This window comes from Peromyscus californicus, unplaced genomic scaffold (assembly GCF_007827085.1).
Source record: "Peromyscus californicus insignis strain IS unplaced genomic scaffold, ASM782708v3 Scaffold_19__1_contigs__length_69161282, whole genome shotgun sequence".
NCBI lineage: Eukaryota > Metazoa > Chordata > Mammalia > Rodentia > Cricetidae > Peromyscus > Peromyscus californicus.
Window position 1 is genome coordinate 57883403 of NW_026294491.1, and position 15784 is coordinate 57899186.

The window sequence follows — 15784 nt, forward strand, 5'->3', positions numbered from 1 at the left end:
GAGTAAGATGACAGAGGGGTCGTTTGCCTTTGAGGGTCCTGGAGGCAGAGGCTGCCAGGAAAGAAGTACATCTTGATCTTCAGTAGTGGGTCCAAGTATATGAGGATGAGGGAAATAGTCAGATGGCCTGTCCCAGACTAGGAGTGCCCTTTGACCCGCTGTCTCTCCCGAGATTGCCTCTATGAGCATGGTGATGGCCTGAGGAGGGAGGTGGTGTGTCTCTTCTTTTGCTGAACACCTCAGCTGGATGATTCCAGGCTGCGGGAAACCAAGACCCATAGCTGTGAGATGAATGAGGAGGTCTTGGTCCTAGGGGACCAAGATCAAATTGTTAACCTCGTGTACACAAAACTCTTCCACCTTGGTCTTGAAGAGCGAAGGCAGTTCTCTCCAGTTACCTTTTTTTTTTCTATCACCCCAACACAGACAATGGAGCACCATATGACTGCTTCTGACTCAGTTTTTCTTAAAAATTCTCGTGTCTGAGGCAAATCTATAAGATTTTCTCTTTGTCCTTTTCTTCTTTCTTTCTTGGCTCTCTTCCTTCCTCCCCCCACCCCCACGTATGCATGCGTTTGTGTGTGTGGAGGTCAAGGGCAACTTCTAGTGTCAGCCCTCACCTTCTGCCTTGTTTGGACACAGGATCTCTTCCTCCTTGATGCATGCTCCTGCTCAGCTGATCTGCAGGCTCCCGGAGATGCTCCCATCTCTGCCTCCCCTGTCTCCACAGAGGCACGGGGATCACAGATTGCTTACCACTGCAACTGGCTCCTAAGGATTCCAGCTCAGGTCCTCATGCAGGGACGTGATTCACCCACTGAACCATCTCCCCAGACCAGCTTAGAAAATCACTGGATTATTGATGCTGGTTTGGGAGGAAGAAGAAAAATCACGACTCATTTGCATCAAATGCTTACTCTGTGCTGTGGAATTTATCTATAGGTTCCCATTTAGTTCTTAGAAAAACTTTATGGTGTGACGATTGTACCCATTTTGCCTAGCAGGAACACAGAGGCATAGGAAGGTGCATTACCCTGAGTTCATATCCAGTTGGTAGCAGGCCTGGATTGGCACTCAGGCGCTTGCACTTGGACTCTAGTTGGTATGAGTGTGATACACGACTTCTCATTCTTGCCCTCTATGGAGATGGAGGGTTGGGATGCGGACAGACAGTTGGAAGCCAGACCATCACAACTATACTATCACAACAGTTTTTCCTGTCTGCCTTTCTATGACCCTATGGTGGGGAATGGGCAGTTGTAGGAAGTCACATTCACAATATTTATGTTAAAAGATGCATCCAAGGTGCCAAAGGGATGGCTTAGTTGGTACAGTGCTTGCCTTGCAAGGTCGAAGACCTGAGTTTGATTCTGAGAAACCATGCAAAAATGCCAGGCAGGGTATCTCAAGGTAACTCCCTCCCAGTGCTGAGGAGGCGGAGACAGCAGGTCCCTAAGGCCCACCGGCTGGTCTCTCTAGACCCTGACACCCAAGAGTCTCCTCTGGCTTCCAAATGCATGTGCACACATGTGCTTCGAAACAAACTCAAACACACATGGTGCACACGCACACACGTACACATGAAGACACATTCGGGACTTGTAAAGACAGAGTAGGGAAGTCTTAGTCCTAGGAAGCAGCATGGTGCGGTGACAGGTGAGGGGCATGAATCAGCTTCACTGAGGATTAACATCTGTGACATGCTCCTGAGCCTCCACTTCCCTTCTCATCTGTGCTGTGGGCGTGGCTCCTCTCTTATGGGCTTCCTCCTATGGGCCGAGTGAGATCATCAGTAATATTGATAGATCTACTAGCCAGCTTGGTTCCCCACCCCTGAGGACAATGCCATGAGCTGCCCCAAGGCTTTGATGGAGAGCAGAGGTCAGGACAGAGACCCAATATTTTTAACCGAATTAGAAATTCTTATGGGTCAAGTTCAATGAGTCATGTGTAGCAAGAGAAATGACTACAGAGAAAACAATATTTCCCCAAAGAACTTTGGCTATAAAATGTCATAAAGTCTAATTGTCCATTATAAAAGGAACTGGAAAAGAAAGTCCCAGTGTTGCCTGGCTCTTCTCATTTTAATACTTCTGAGGCTGGAGGCAAAGCCCTTTGTTCTGGTGGCCTGTACTTGCAGTGAGTGGAACTCTCCATATGGTGATGTGGGAGAAGGGACCACTCCAGGCACAGGCAGACAAGGGTACCTGCTCTTATAGGAGATGTGAAGGAGCAACTCTAGCTTGGCTCCTGGGGGGAAGCATGTTGTGAGACTTGATTTTGCTTACCTATATCATGAAGGTCTTGGGTTCAAAAAACCGTAAATGTCTCTTTCTTCCTGAAAATTCTATCCTTAGCGGTAGTGGCATATGCCTTTAATCCCAGCACTGGGGAGGCAGAGGCAGGTGGATCTCTGAGTTCAAGGTCAGCCTGGTCTACAGAGTGAGTTCCAGGACAGCCAAGGCTACACAGAGAATCCTGTCTCAAAAAACAAAGCAACAGAACAAAACAAAACAAAACAAAAAATCTCCTGTCCTCGGTGATACAAAAGTTGAAACAGGAGCTGGAGATATATTGGCTCATGCTTGTAACCTTAGCTCCTAGAAGGTGAGGCAGGAGAATCACTGTGACTTTGAAGCTAACTTTGGCTATATGGTAAGTTCCGTGTCAACCCTGCTACAGAGTGACAGCCTGTCTCAGGAAAAAGAGAGCCCCAACTTAGAACCAAATTCCTCCCATAGATATTTAAAACTCAAGGTTGGCTTGGTGGCCAACCTTCCTATTTGCGTGGCGTTGATGCTCCAAGCAGCATGGAGAGTTGGCTTCTGGCAGCAGTGGTTGCTTAAGAAGGGGGGCTTAATTTGCGGAGTGCTCATTTTTAAAAGGTTTGGACACTGCTACTGAACTGAGCTATGGTTTCAGTCTTGAAATTTTGGAGATAACATTTGTTATTTCTTCCATTCTGTCCCTTTCCAAAGCTCACTCACTGTCTAAGCAAGGGAAAGCATCACATCAACCCACCTTACCTGGTTAGCAAAGACAAATGGTTTTTCTCAGCCTCATTCGAAGGCTTCCAAGTTTCCTTTGGTCCCCAAGTATAGTTCTTCCTTCAGGACTGGTCCATGGCGAGGACTGTGAAGGAAGCAGACCTTCTAGATGGTTCTTCCTCCTTCTAGGGTGAGCAGTAGACCTAGTCCAATAGTGGAATTGATTTACGAGCCAGTGCCGGTCTGGGAATGGGACTCTATTTGTGTTTCACGTGTAAGTATTTCTCAGAGGTTGCAGGTGTGTCCTGGGTATATCAGGAAAATAATGAACCCAGACCTCCAGAGCACTTTAAGGAAACATTTCATCATCTGAGTTAAGAAACCTGCAATGTGCAGTGCTCAGAAGTGGAGGCCATCGAGTGTTAGGAATTGGAAGCTAAGTTAGTGCTTCTCTGTTCCAGTTTTTTTCAAAGTGGAGTATGTAATGTTGGCCAATAGTGGTCCAAACGTGAATTCGGGGTGTAGACTTGACAGACTTTGTCTACTAAAATAGACTTTTCATTTTGTTTAGTGTATGTGTGTGTGTGTGTGTGTGTGTGTGTGTGTGTGTGTGTGTGTATTGGTGCAGGCATATGTGTATGTGTGGAGGTCAAAGGGTAACCAGTGGAGGTCAGTTCTCTCCTTCCACCATCTGGGTCTCAGAGGTCAAACTATGTTATCAGGCGTGATGATAGACACCTTTACACACTCTCTCTGGCCCCTAAAATGGACTTCTTAGAGCTTTTTACCTTTCTTGTTGCTGTGACCATATCTAACAGAAGTGATGTGGGGAAAGATGTTTACATCAGCTCATAGCATGAGGGATACAGTCCATCATGGCAGGTGGGGCATGGTGACAGGCATGTGAGGTGGCGGGTCAAGTTGCCATATGCAGCCAGAAAGCAGAAAGAGAGGAATGCCCATTTCCTTCTTCTCTGTTTTAATTCAGTCTGGGATCACATCCAGTGGGATAATGCCCTCGGCTGCAAGGTGGGTCTCTCTCTTCAGTTAATCCTCTCTGGAGGTCGCTTATAGACACACCCAGGTGCTTCCAAATCCTGACAAGTTCATGGTAAAGATTTACCACCACGTAGGGATTCTGCTACCATTACATTTTCATTGCTTGCTCTATTTTCTCTGCAGAGTCCCAGGGTAAGTCCCAGGTGGCCTTGAACTTACTGTACAGCCCAAGGCTAGCCTTGAAGTCAAGATTCTCCTGCCTTGGCCTCCTGAGTGCGGAGAGACACAAGCAGACACCCCCCCCCCCCAGCTGTCATTGCCTACTTCGTCTAACCCAAGGCACAGTGCTCTACCACTGAGCCAACCCTCCTTGGAAGCCACATAGCTAGAAAATGGCAATGTCAGCCAGGTCTTTAACTGAAGACTCACTGTCTCTCCTGTTTTCCACCTGTCACTCGACATTAAACACCTCTAAGTCTTTGGAGTAATTATTATTATTCTTATTATTCTTGGCGCTGGGGACTAAAAGGGTCTTGACCATGCTAGTGAGGTAAGTCTTCTACCGCTGAGCTGTGCTCCACAGCTCCCTATAGTTGATATTTTAAAACATGCCCGGTCCAGGCAACTGTATTTTCCGTAGCAAAACCGAGCTTGTTCTGAAGTACAATACCTGTAGTTTATCATTAACAATGAGCTTTTTCCTCTCAGAATTTGCTCCAGTTTCCTGATTTTTCCATGAACTGATTGGAGCGGAAAACTTAAAAAAGAAAAATAATAAAAGACAGACAGTGGATGACAGGTCTCCGGGGCTGTTTGAAACTTAAAAAGAAAAAGAAAAAAGGACAGATAGTGGTCGACAGGTCTCCAGGGCTGTTGGTGGTGTTGGAGGTGGCAGCGTGCTGCCGATCCAGCTCACTTGTCTGTGTGTCTTGATGCTGCATCCCCACCAGACAGCAGCAGCCATGAGCATGCCACACCCTCCTTGCCCGAGACTCCTTGACCCAGAATCCCAGACGGTCATCCTGTCTGTCAGGCCAGATTTCCTACGGGAAGTAGACTTGAAGTGTAAACAGCAGGAGGCCTCACTGAAGGGAGCAGATTATTCCATGTAAGAGGCTGCTGTGGGCTGCCACTGCAGCCCACCACAGTCATTATACAGGGTGGGAGTTGGGGGGCTGGTCTCCGCCCCGGACTCCCACCTCACCGCCTCAGCCACATTTGCTCACAGGAATGCCAGTTCCCTTTAGACAGCACCATCTGTTTAAAGTGCGCAGGTTCCTTCCCTGCTCCACCCTTACCCCTCTCCTCTCTTTTTATTTATTGCTGTTCTGGGGCTAGAACCCAGGGCTTGCCCATGTCAGGCAAGCCTCTGCCTCTGAGCTGTAGCCTCGATAACCTCAGCTTCTTCTGTTCATTCAACCTGTTAGGATATTAGAGTTTATTCCACTTTGTGTGTGTGTGTGTGTGTGTGTGTGTGTGTGTGTGTGTGTGTGTGTGTGTGTGCTGAGAGATTGGCTCAGATAATGGAGGAGTCATCTGCCTTGGGAGGGGTTGGTGTGCTAGCTGCCCCCTTGAGAATATTCCCATTCTACAGCTTTCACCTCTCTTTGCAGGAGGGCGCTGTGAACTGACTCCATATTTAATGGACGAATGTAAGGGGAGTGCTTGAGTCTTTTGCAAGGATGAGTTTGGCACCAAGACAATGTTTACAGCCACCTTTGTCCCTTGGGTACACCCCTTTTATGTAAAGTCTTGGTGTGCAGCATGGACCTCAGTGTCCCAGTTTGCTTCTGTGTCTGTGATAAACCCATGGCCAAAAGCAACTTGAGGATGAAAGGATTACACTTTACAGGTTCCAGTGCATCATGAAGGGAAGTCTGGGCAGGATACCAAGCAGGATCTTGGAGGCAGGAACTGAAGCAGAAACCATGGAGGAATACTGCCTACTGCTTGCTCTCCATGACTTGCTCAGCCTGCTTTCTTTCACAACCCAGGACCATATGCTTGGGGCTGGCACCACCCACAGCCGGTGGGCTCTCCCCCCCCCCCCCCCCCCGCCCCCCACCCACAGCCGGAGTTAATTCTTCAAAAAGATTTCCTCTTCCCAGATATGTCTAGGTTTGTGTCAAGTTGACCAGCATACCCAGATAATATCTAGTTCAGGGCTTTATCATCTTCTGAAGAATGCCGTTTCTGCCATGATAACCATTTAGCACTTCATGCCTCTGTCTCAGGTTTTCTTTCTGGGGACTGGGTCGGTCTCATCATGCTTGGAAGAGCCCAGTGACTGCTGCCATGACTGCCTGTCTGTGGTGGGAGTGTGGCACTTCCCCTTTCATTTACCTCTCTGTGAGTGATCTTGGACATGACTTCCCCCCAGACGTGTACTAATGAGGTTCATGAAACATGAATAGCAGAAAACCATTGTTGGTGTCACCCAGTGCTGAACACTGAGCGTCTTGTGGTCCATTCTCCCAGAGCCCCTTGTCCATGCAGACCTGTGGAAGGCAGAGGAGGGTGCTACAGTATGCCAAGGCTGACATAGGCATTTTACACTTGCTATTGTAAGTCTTAGCCTTCCTGCCTGACAAGAGGTTGATACTGACATCATTGAGATTGTTCTTTGCCCATGGTATGGTGCTAGAGTTTGAAGCTTTACCTTGTGACTGTCATTTCATGATCTTTCACTATGTTGACCCTTTGTTTTCAGGATCCCCCACCCCCACCCCCGGTATACAAAGCCACCAACCTTCCAAGATAGTTCCTGGAAGATGTGGCCTCTGACTTGTATAGTTTGATTCCCTCAACAACCTTTTCAGAAATGTTGACCATGGAGCCAGGCATGGTGATTTATGCTTATAATTCTAGTACCTGAGAGGTAGAGGCAGGACAAGAGCTGATAGTTTGAGCTATCTTAGCCTAGACAGCAAGCTCTGGACCAGTGAGGGCAACAAGACCCCATCTACTTGAGTGGGGAGAATATCACCTCTAGAACTCCAGCACCTTTAATAGGTTGATGGTCTTGTCACTTTTCAGTGTGTAGTTTGTGGAACCCCCTGCCAGAGTTAAGGTTTAATTTTGAAGAAAAGAAATTTGTAGCCTCAGAGCAAACTGTCCAAGTACTAATAGTCCAGGAAGAAACATCTATACCATGGCTAGCCTGGAGTGTGCTCAGAAGCATACCATGGCTAGCCTGGATTCTGTTCACATCAACACCACATGGCCACGCTCAACAATGAACTGATGAACTAAAGGGACTGATCACATCCCTTTACTGTGTCACACTCCCAATTAATAACAGCAAAGGCACTCCTAATTGGTTGAGTGGCCTTAAAGTGGTCCCAATCTCTCTTCACGAGATTAGTCGCCAATAGTGTGAAATGCTTTCAATACATGTTTCTAAAGCTTACATATATCTATATGTCATAAGTATAGTCTTTCAATGTTGTCTTGGTTAGATTTTCTATTGCTGTTATAAAACTCCATGACCAAGGGGAATTTGGGAAGGGAAGGGTTTATTTGGCTTTCAGGTCATGCTCCATCAGTGAGAGAAATCAGGGCAGGAACTCAAGCAGGAAGGCAACTCAAGAAATATGGAGGCAGGCGCTTAAGCAGAGGAACAGAGGAATGCTGCTTACTGGCTTGCTCCTCGTGTTGTTCAGCCCACTTTCTTATAGCACCCAGGACCACTGCCCAGGGGTATTACTGCCCACATTGAGTTGGGCCCTTCCTACATCAATCATTAATCAAGAAAATGGCCCATTGGTTTGCCCACAGGCCTATCTGGTAGAGGCATTTTCTCAGTTGAAGTTCCCTCTTTCCAAATGACTCTAGCTTGTGTCAAGGTGACATAAAACTAGCCAGCACAGGTATTCATATTTGTATATATGTATCATGCTGTAGTGGTCTCCCGGGGTGCACAAACACATGTATGTTAAGTGTACAGTGATCTTTCAGTATCCATACACATATATGATACATACACCTGTCTTTTGACATCCATGGGAGACTGGTCTTGAAGCTGTTTATGTCATATGTACTGTGATCTCTTGGTATCCATGGGAGACTGTTCTGAGGACCTGTTTACGTGTGCCAAAGTCTAAAGATACTGAAGTCCCTTATGTAAGATGGCATAGAACTTGCATATAATCTATACACATTTCTGGATTACTTGTAATACCTCACACAATGTGAATACTTTGTAAATAGTTTTTCTACTGTATTATTAAGAGTAGTCATCATCAAAAATGCCTGTACATGTCCAATACCGATGCAAAATTCAAGAAAACATGCTTGAAATGGGTGTGGTGATGTACACCTATAATCCTTGGAGGTAGATACAGGCCAATCATGAGTTTAAGGCGACCTTCAGACTTTTTTTTTAATTAAAGATTATTTTATTTTTGAAATTATGTAGGTGTGTATGTCTGAGTGTAGGAATGTACAAGTGAGTGCAGATGATCAAGGAGGCCAGAAGAGGATGTAGGAGACCCTGGAGCTAGAGTTGTAGGCGGTTGTGAACTGCCTGACGCGGTGCTGAGAACCAAACCCCTGTCCTTTGGAAGAACAGGGTGCTCTTATAACAGCTGAGCCATCTCTCCTGCGCCCCAGCCCCAGTCTCACAGGCAGTGTGGGGCCAGCTTGGGCCACACTAGGCCCTTTCTCTAGAAAACAAAACAAAACAGCAAAAAAGCAAAGAACCGAAAGAATTAAACAGGGCCCCATTTATTTATTAATTTTTGATCTACCGCTATTTAAACTCACAGATACAGAATTCATTTATATGAAGAGTGACTGATGTTTATATGCAGTGAATACATATTGAACGGAATAGTAAGATACATGTAAAGTACTAAGGGAATAGGAATCTGAATAACTGTCATTGACATCATCCTAAGTACATTCCTCATCCTTCCCAATTTGGTTTATCATCTGGTGCTTTTCTCTGTCACTGTATGGCTTCTCTTTACCTAATGCTTTTTCTATGCACAGCTCTGTATGTGATGTGTTTGCGTGTGCACGTGTGTGTTCACTTGTCTGTGCATGCATCTGGAGGCCAAGGCTGATGTGGGCCGTCTTCCTCCTCACTTTACCCACTGAGGCAGGGTCTCTCAGTTGAACCCAGAACTCTTCGACTCAGCAAGTCTGGCTGCCCACTTGCTCCAGGGACTCCCTCTCTCTACCTTCTAAGAACTGGAATTACAGGCAGGTCATCAAGCCTAGCTCCCAACATTTTTTTTTTTTTTAATTAATGAAGAGCATGTTCTAGGTAGGACAGCTTTGGGTTCCTTGGTATTGATCCACTTCCTTGTTAATGAACTTCTTGGCCTTCAGATTTCAGGAAGCGATCTGCTCAAGAAACAGCATGACGTGGTGGCTGCTCCTTAGACCCCCCGTGAAGTAGTCCCTAAGTCTTTCTTTTCCCTGGTGGCGATGGCGTGGGGGACCAGGGACTCGTTCTGGCTGTTTCTCTCCCTCTTTTTGTGACTGAATGTTGGAAGGCTGCTGTATCCCGGGGAAGCCACTGTCTACTCTAGAGTATCAGTTCCAGAAGGGGAGATAGCAGTGGGAAAGTGAGTCTGTAGAGGGGGCTCCACATTTCACCGTGGGAGCGTCTTACCCAGGAAGAGGGCAAGATAGAACTCAACGTGGAGGTTTTAAATGTAGTTTGAAGTTCATCTGAGTTAAGGAAATCTCACTGTACCCATTCTCCGTCTTTTTCTTTTCTCTTGTTTTCTCCCTGCTCCCCCATCTCCGTTCTCTTTTTTGTGCCTTAAAAAAATTACTGAGTGTTGAATGAGGGACCATTCTTAAGGCTTCTACGCTCTGTGTCACTACATAAATTACTGTGTATTTGAATGTGAAATGCTTGAGCCTCAAGTTTCCGTGTTCAGCATATACGGAGCATTTAAAGTCACGTGGGTAATTTCCACAACAAATTAACTCTGCAGAAAAGGTTGGTCAGCTCATCCCCAGGGATGACAGTGAGCCTCTCCATTGTAAGTTGAGGAAATGGACTTGACAGTCAGTGGTTTGCCCAAAGCCACACTGTCACAGGCATCGAGAGGATGGAAGCCACGGGTCCTGCTTATAAGCAAAAGCACTGGTGTTTTCATGGAAGACACTGTAGGCCTTAGTCAAATTGACCTAAATTAAGATTCAGGGACTAACAAGCCTCTGGTGTTTGGACGAGCCTACCACAGGAACCACAAAGAGCTGGCTTGTTTCTTCAAGTTACCTGCAGAGGTTTTAAATAGGCCTTGGGTTTCTTTCTTTCTTTCTTTTTTTCCTTTTTGGAGGGGACGTGTTTGCTTGAGATCAAAAGCTGTATGTACATCTGGCCAAATATTGCCAGGAAAACTGACAAGCCGCTGCCTGAGGTTCACCACGAGGACGGCAGCGCCTCAGTTTGTAACAGTCCACTATTATTATTGTTGCTGCTGCTTTATTTTGTTTGTTGTTGTTTTTACTTATTTTGAGAAAGGGTTTCTCTGTGTAGCCCTGGCTGTCTTGGAACTCTTTCTGTAGACCCCGCTGGCCTCGGACTCAGAGATCTGCCTGCCTCTGCCTCCAAGTGCTGGGATTAAAGGCTTCCCCTCCCCAAGGTTTTATTTGTGTGTGTGTGTGTGTGTGTGTGTGTGTGTGTGTGTGTGTGTGTGTGATTATTGTTTTTAGTGGATGAGAAAAAAGCCTTCTGTTAGAAACTTAGGTTTTAAAAACAGTTTTCAGGGGTTGACCTGACCTGTATGTATGCACAGTCTCCCAACACGTCTACTTCTATAAAACTGAGTGGCGGGGTAAGAACTTATACTGAGGAACTACCAAGTCCTCCACTTTCACAGAGGTTCCTGTAGTTATCATTGTCCTTAGCCAGAATTTGCCAGATTATTTTGTAATATTTTCATCAAAAACTGGATTTTAAAAAAGTTTTTTATTCTCTTTTCTTCTTCCCTAACCTTCACTTGGAAACTTGACCTCATTTAAAAAGAAACAAAGCTGGGCGGTGGTGGTGCATGCCTTTAATCCCAGCACTTGGGAGGCAGAGGTAGGCAGATTTCTGTGAGTTCGAGGCCAGCCTGGCCTACAGAGTGAGATCCAGGAAAGGCGCAAAGCTACAGAGAAACCCTGTCTCGAAAAACCCAAAGAGAGAGAGAGAGAGAGAGAGAGAGGGGAGAGAGAGAGAGAGAGAGAGAGAGAGAGAGAGAGAGAGAGAGAGAGAGAGAAAACAAGTAATTTAGAGACACTTTTGGGACATCACTACCTTTAACGATTCTGGTATAGGGGCTCACTCACACTCCTACTGACCTAAAACACAGTGTAGAAATCCGAGCAAAACCAACTTGGAGCTGCAGAGAGCAGATGCCAGAGACACCAAACACCCTTGCCTGACAGACAGTTCTGCCAGGTGATTATCTAAGTGTGTGGCTCCTGAGATTTGATTTCACCCTAGATCCGTCAGATTTAGGGACCAACACACATGTTCACAGAGTTGGCTCATGGCTGATCGAATAATGACCAGAGGCTAATCCTCCACTTACCCACAGTTGCAGTCTGCTCAGAGAAACACGGTAAAGTCTCCTAGCACCCAGTTCATTCTGCCTGGAAGTCCTCATTCCCTCCGCCCAGTGTGTTCACACTGTACATGCTACCTGCTTGCTAGTCACATAGTGCCTGGCTGTTTTGGTTAAAGGTGAAGACCATTATTTCCCTTAGTGGTGGTCTTGGATTGTGGGAGTAACAAAGCCAGAGGTTCAAATAAGTAAAAAGGAAGCCGCGAAGTACTTCTTTTAAGTGAAAAGGTAGATGTTCTCAACTTAAAGAAAAGAACAATCCTATACTGAGGATGTTCCATCTCATCCCCAGCACCTGACCTCTGCCTCCCGGGCACTGAGATTGTAGGTGTGCTTGGTTATATCTTTAGTTAGATGTTCTTAAGGAATGACTGTCTTGGGCTGAAATCGTTGGGTGTGTGGTCTGTTGATACAGTAAAAGTGGATCCTCTATTCAATTGTGAAGAAAAAAGAAATACATGCTAGTTTTGTCTTGTACCTCAAACTGCAAGGTATAGACCACCGTATGTGATAAGTGCCAGTTAAGATGAGACAGGCATCGGATTACAAGGTTGGGCACTATCTGTGTTTTTAAGCATCTGTGGGTGTATGGGGAGTCCTGGATCATATCCTTTGTATGAGGGGGACTGACTAGTGGATATTAAACCACGGGGCAGGATACAGATATTTTATAGATATTGATTATTTACTCAAAAACATTTTCTCTGTCTCAGAAGGTAGCATGTATTTACACATTTATTGCTGCTTACTTCTGTGGAAATTCTTTTTTTTTGTTTTTTTTTTTTGTTGTTGTTTTTTGTTTTTCAAGACAGGGTTTCTCTGTGTAGCTTTGCACCTTTCCTGGAACTTGCTTTGTAGACCAGGCTAGCCTCGAACTCACAGAGATCCACCTGCCTCTGCCTCCCGAGTGCTGGGATTAAAGGCGTGTGCCACCACCGCCTGGCATGTGGGAATTCTTATGTCCAACCTGATAAGTGGGTTCAAGTCCCAACCACCTGCCTTTGCAATACTGGGGTGGTGGCAGTCTAGCTTTTCTGTTGTTTTTTTTTTCCTTCTTCTTCTAAGAGTACAGTTGGAATGCTAACGTCTTCTGAAGATGTTCCATGAGCTAAATGTCTTAACATAAAACCTAGAAGATAATAACTGCCATTAGTATTATGCTGTCATTTGGGCCATTGTTCTGCATTGGAACTGTACAAGTCAACATAGAAGACGGAATAATAGAGCAGAAAATTGCTCGTAGAATCATTTGAGATGTTAGGTGGTCTTTTTTTTTTCTGTTCTTTTTGAGACAGGGTCTCACCATGTATCCTAGGCTGTCTTCAAACTGGTCCTTCTGGCTCTAGCTGCCTAGTTCAGGGATTACAGACCTGTGCTGATATGGCCCACTAAGTCAGATGTTCTTTTAGACAAGTTAATTTATTTTTCTCTGTCTCTGTCTCTCTCTCTGTCTCTGTGTGTGGGGGGCGGGGGTACACATGGGTTCAGTGCCCTCAGAGGATAGAAGAAGGTGTACAATCCCCTGGAGCTGGAGTTACAGGTAGCTGTGAGCCACCTGATGTGGGTTCCGGAACTGGAAAGAGCAGTAGGAGCTTTTCACTGCTGGACCAGCCCTCAGCCTCCTAGTTAGGTGTTCTTAAACAGTGGCTCCATTGGGCTGGAACAGTGGGGTATGTGGTCAGTTGACAGAAAAGACACTGGTCCTAGAATCTGCATGTTGTTTAGTCAAAACTGTGTAAAGCCCACTAAAGTCTTCATTTGTGGTTTCTATTTTTCTGAATTTCATGAAGTCATCACTTTGTGTGTGTTTGGGGGGTGGTGGTGTCTGATTTCTTTTATTGCAGTTGTATTTAGTGGTAACAAAGGGGTCATTGGTTGTCTTGATTGGTTTGGCTTTCAAAAGCAGCTCCTGGGGGATGATTTGTTGTGCCTCTAAGACTGGCTCTTCTTTTGATGTGCATTCAGGAAGCTAACCTGTTGTTCAAAGGCTCATCATTTATTTATTTGTTTATTTGTTTATTCTCTCTCTCCCTCTCCCTCTCTCCCTCGTGTGTGTGTGTGTGTGTGTGTGTGTGTGTGTGTGTGTGTGTGTGTGTGTGTGTGTGTGTGTGGTGTCAGGAATCTAATACAGCACCTCCTGCATGCTAACCCAGTGCTCTACCACTGATCCCTATCTCTCCTTCACAAAGTAAAGTTTATAATGGTGTCACGTTGAGCCCATGGTGGACTGGGTATGCCAAGTGCTTACGGAAGATGATTCGTTTATCTGACACACCACAACCAGGAAAGCTTCCTTCCAAGACGGGCTTGCGTTTACTTTTATTTTCTTTCGTCCCTGGCACAGGTATTGACATCCTGAAGCTCGTAGCAGCCCAGGTGGGAAGCCAGTGGAAGGACATCTATCAGTTTCTTTGCAACGCCAGTGAGAGGGAAGTGGCTGCTTTCTCCAATGGCTACACCGCTGACCATGAACGGGCTTACGCAGCCCTGCAGCACTGGACCATCCGTGGCCCCGAGGCCAGCCTCGCCCAGCTAATCAGTGCCCTGCGCCAACACCGACGCAATGACGTTGTGGAGAAGATTCGTGGGCTGATGGAAGATACTACGCAGGTAATAGAGCCCTCCGTGGTTGTTTGCTTTGCCACTAATCTGTTTGTCTTTGAACCTCACACTTCATCAGGTATGTTTGCAAGGAAAAACAGCTGATCTTAGGGGTTTGGGTAGTTGTGCATGCAAGTGCTTACACACACACACACACTCAAGCCTACGTACCTCTACTTTTTAGGGCAAAAGTCCTCAATGGTGGTAGTTTACAATCGTCTTGGGATTTCTGCCATTGTTTGATGCTGCACACCTATCAAACAGACTATCAAGATGGGGGGGATTGTGAATCACCTGTTTTTTAAAGCTCTCCAAGTATCTCCAGTGTGAGGAATTGAGAATCCTTGTCTTTGGAAGTAAGTTCTAGAATCAACCTTTGCAGCCAGAACCTTTGTTTGTTAAAATCAACTTAAAACCTCATTTTTCATTACATGTTTTGAACAAAACCAAACAGGGAAGGAACCCTTCCTCTTCCAGAGGGTGTGTGCCCACTCACGTGAGTTTTCTGGCTTAGTTAGGGAGGCCCTCCTTGCTTGATGAAAAACCACTAGTAACAGGACTGACTCTCAATGGTTATCCAGCTGCCTTCATCACGTGGGAACTGTGAACATGCAGGAGTGTATATTATTGATGCAGTGAGCACTAATTTTGGAGCCAAACACTGGATCCAAATCCTGGCTCTGACCCTTGTTAGATGAATGATCAAAGACAAGTTACATCCAGTTTTTCTGATACTGATCATATTTGCAAGCCTTCTTTGTGGGCATTAATAACAACAGTGTAAATATGGAGTGTGAGATGCCTGAGTGTGAGATGCCTGAGTGTGAGATGCCTGAGTGTGAGATGCCTGAGTGTGAGATGGAGTGTGAGATGCCTGAGTTATTGCTGCTATCCTAGCATGGTAATTTCTATCATCATGTAATTCATTTCACTCAGCCATTCTTTACCTAATAGTTCCCCGAAAAACATGAATTAAGTAGAAGATTCAGTATTGGATTGTATTTCAAATAGACTTTGATTAAAATTTGGGGATGTATTCTGCCATTAAAAGACTTGATAAAACCCCCTTGAGGTTAAAGGCCATTCTGCATGTGTTACACCTTCTAAGGTTCCAATTCATTAGTTAGAAGAGCTGAGTAGAGATTAATTCGCCACTTTAACTCACTCCATGACCATTCTGCACCAAATTTTGTACAAGGGACTCAGGGTTATGTATCTTTTATCTTTTACATTAACAGTGTAATACCCCTTCATTAGTAATGTAAACATTGATCAGGTGAGTTTTATTTTTAATAGTGATATTAGGATATGAATGTGTAGTTGTTGGCTGACTTTGAAGGTGGCTTTCTTAGTTCTTGGTATATTTTTAACGTCTTTGAAATGTGCAATTTCAGAAAAATGTTTACTGAGAAGCCACCTTTAAACATTAATAGGCACACACCAATGTGTTGCAAGAGTTTTTTAATGTGCATTTTATCTGCATGTATGTGTGTGCACCTTATGTGTGCCTGTTGCTCCCAGAGGCCAGAAGACAGTGTAGGAGCCCCAGGAACTGGAGTCAAAGATGGTTGTGAGCCTCCCGATGGCTGCTGGGAGTCAAACTCAGGTTCTCTGCAAGAGAGGTCA

General features: G+C 45.5%; 1 protein-coding gene across 1 annotated transcript in view; it reads left to right on the forward strand.

The window, feature by feature from the left end:
- Tnfrsf21 (TNF receptor superfamily member 21) overlaps positions 1–15784 on the forward strand; it is a 73989-nt gene that overhangs the window by 35256 nt on the left and 22949 nt on the right. The window contains exon 4 of the mRNA XM_052745383.1: positions 13902–14167. Within this exon, the coding sequence (XP_052601343.1) occupies positions 13902–14167 (266 nt within the window). The remainder of the gene's footprint in view (positions 1–13901; positions 14168–15784) is intronic.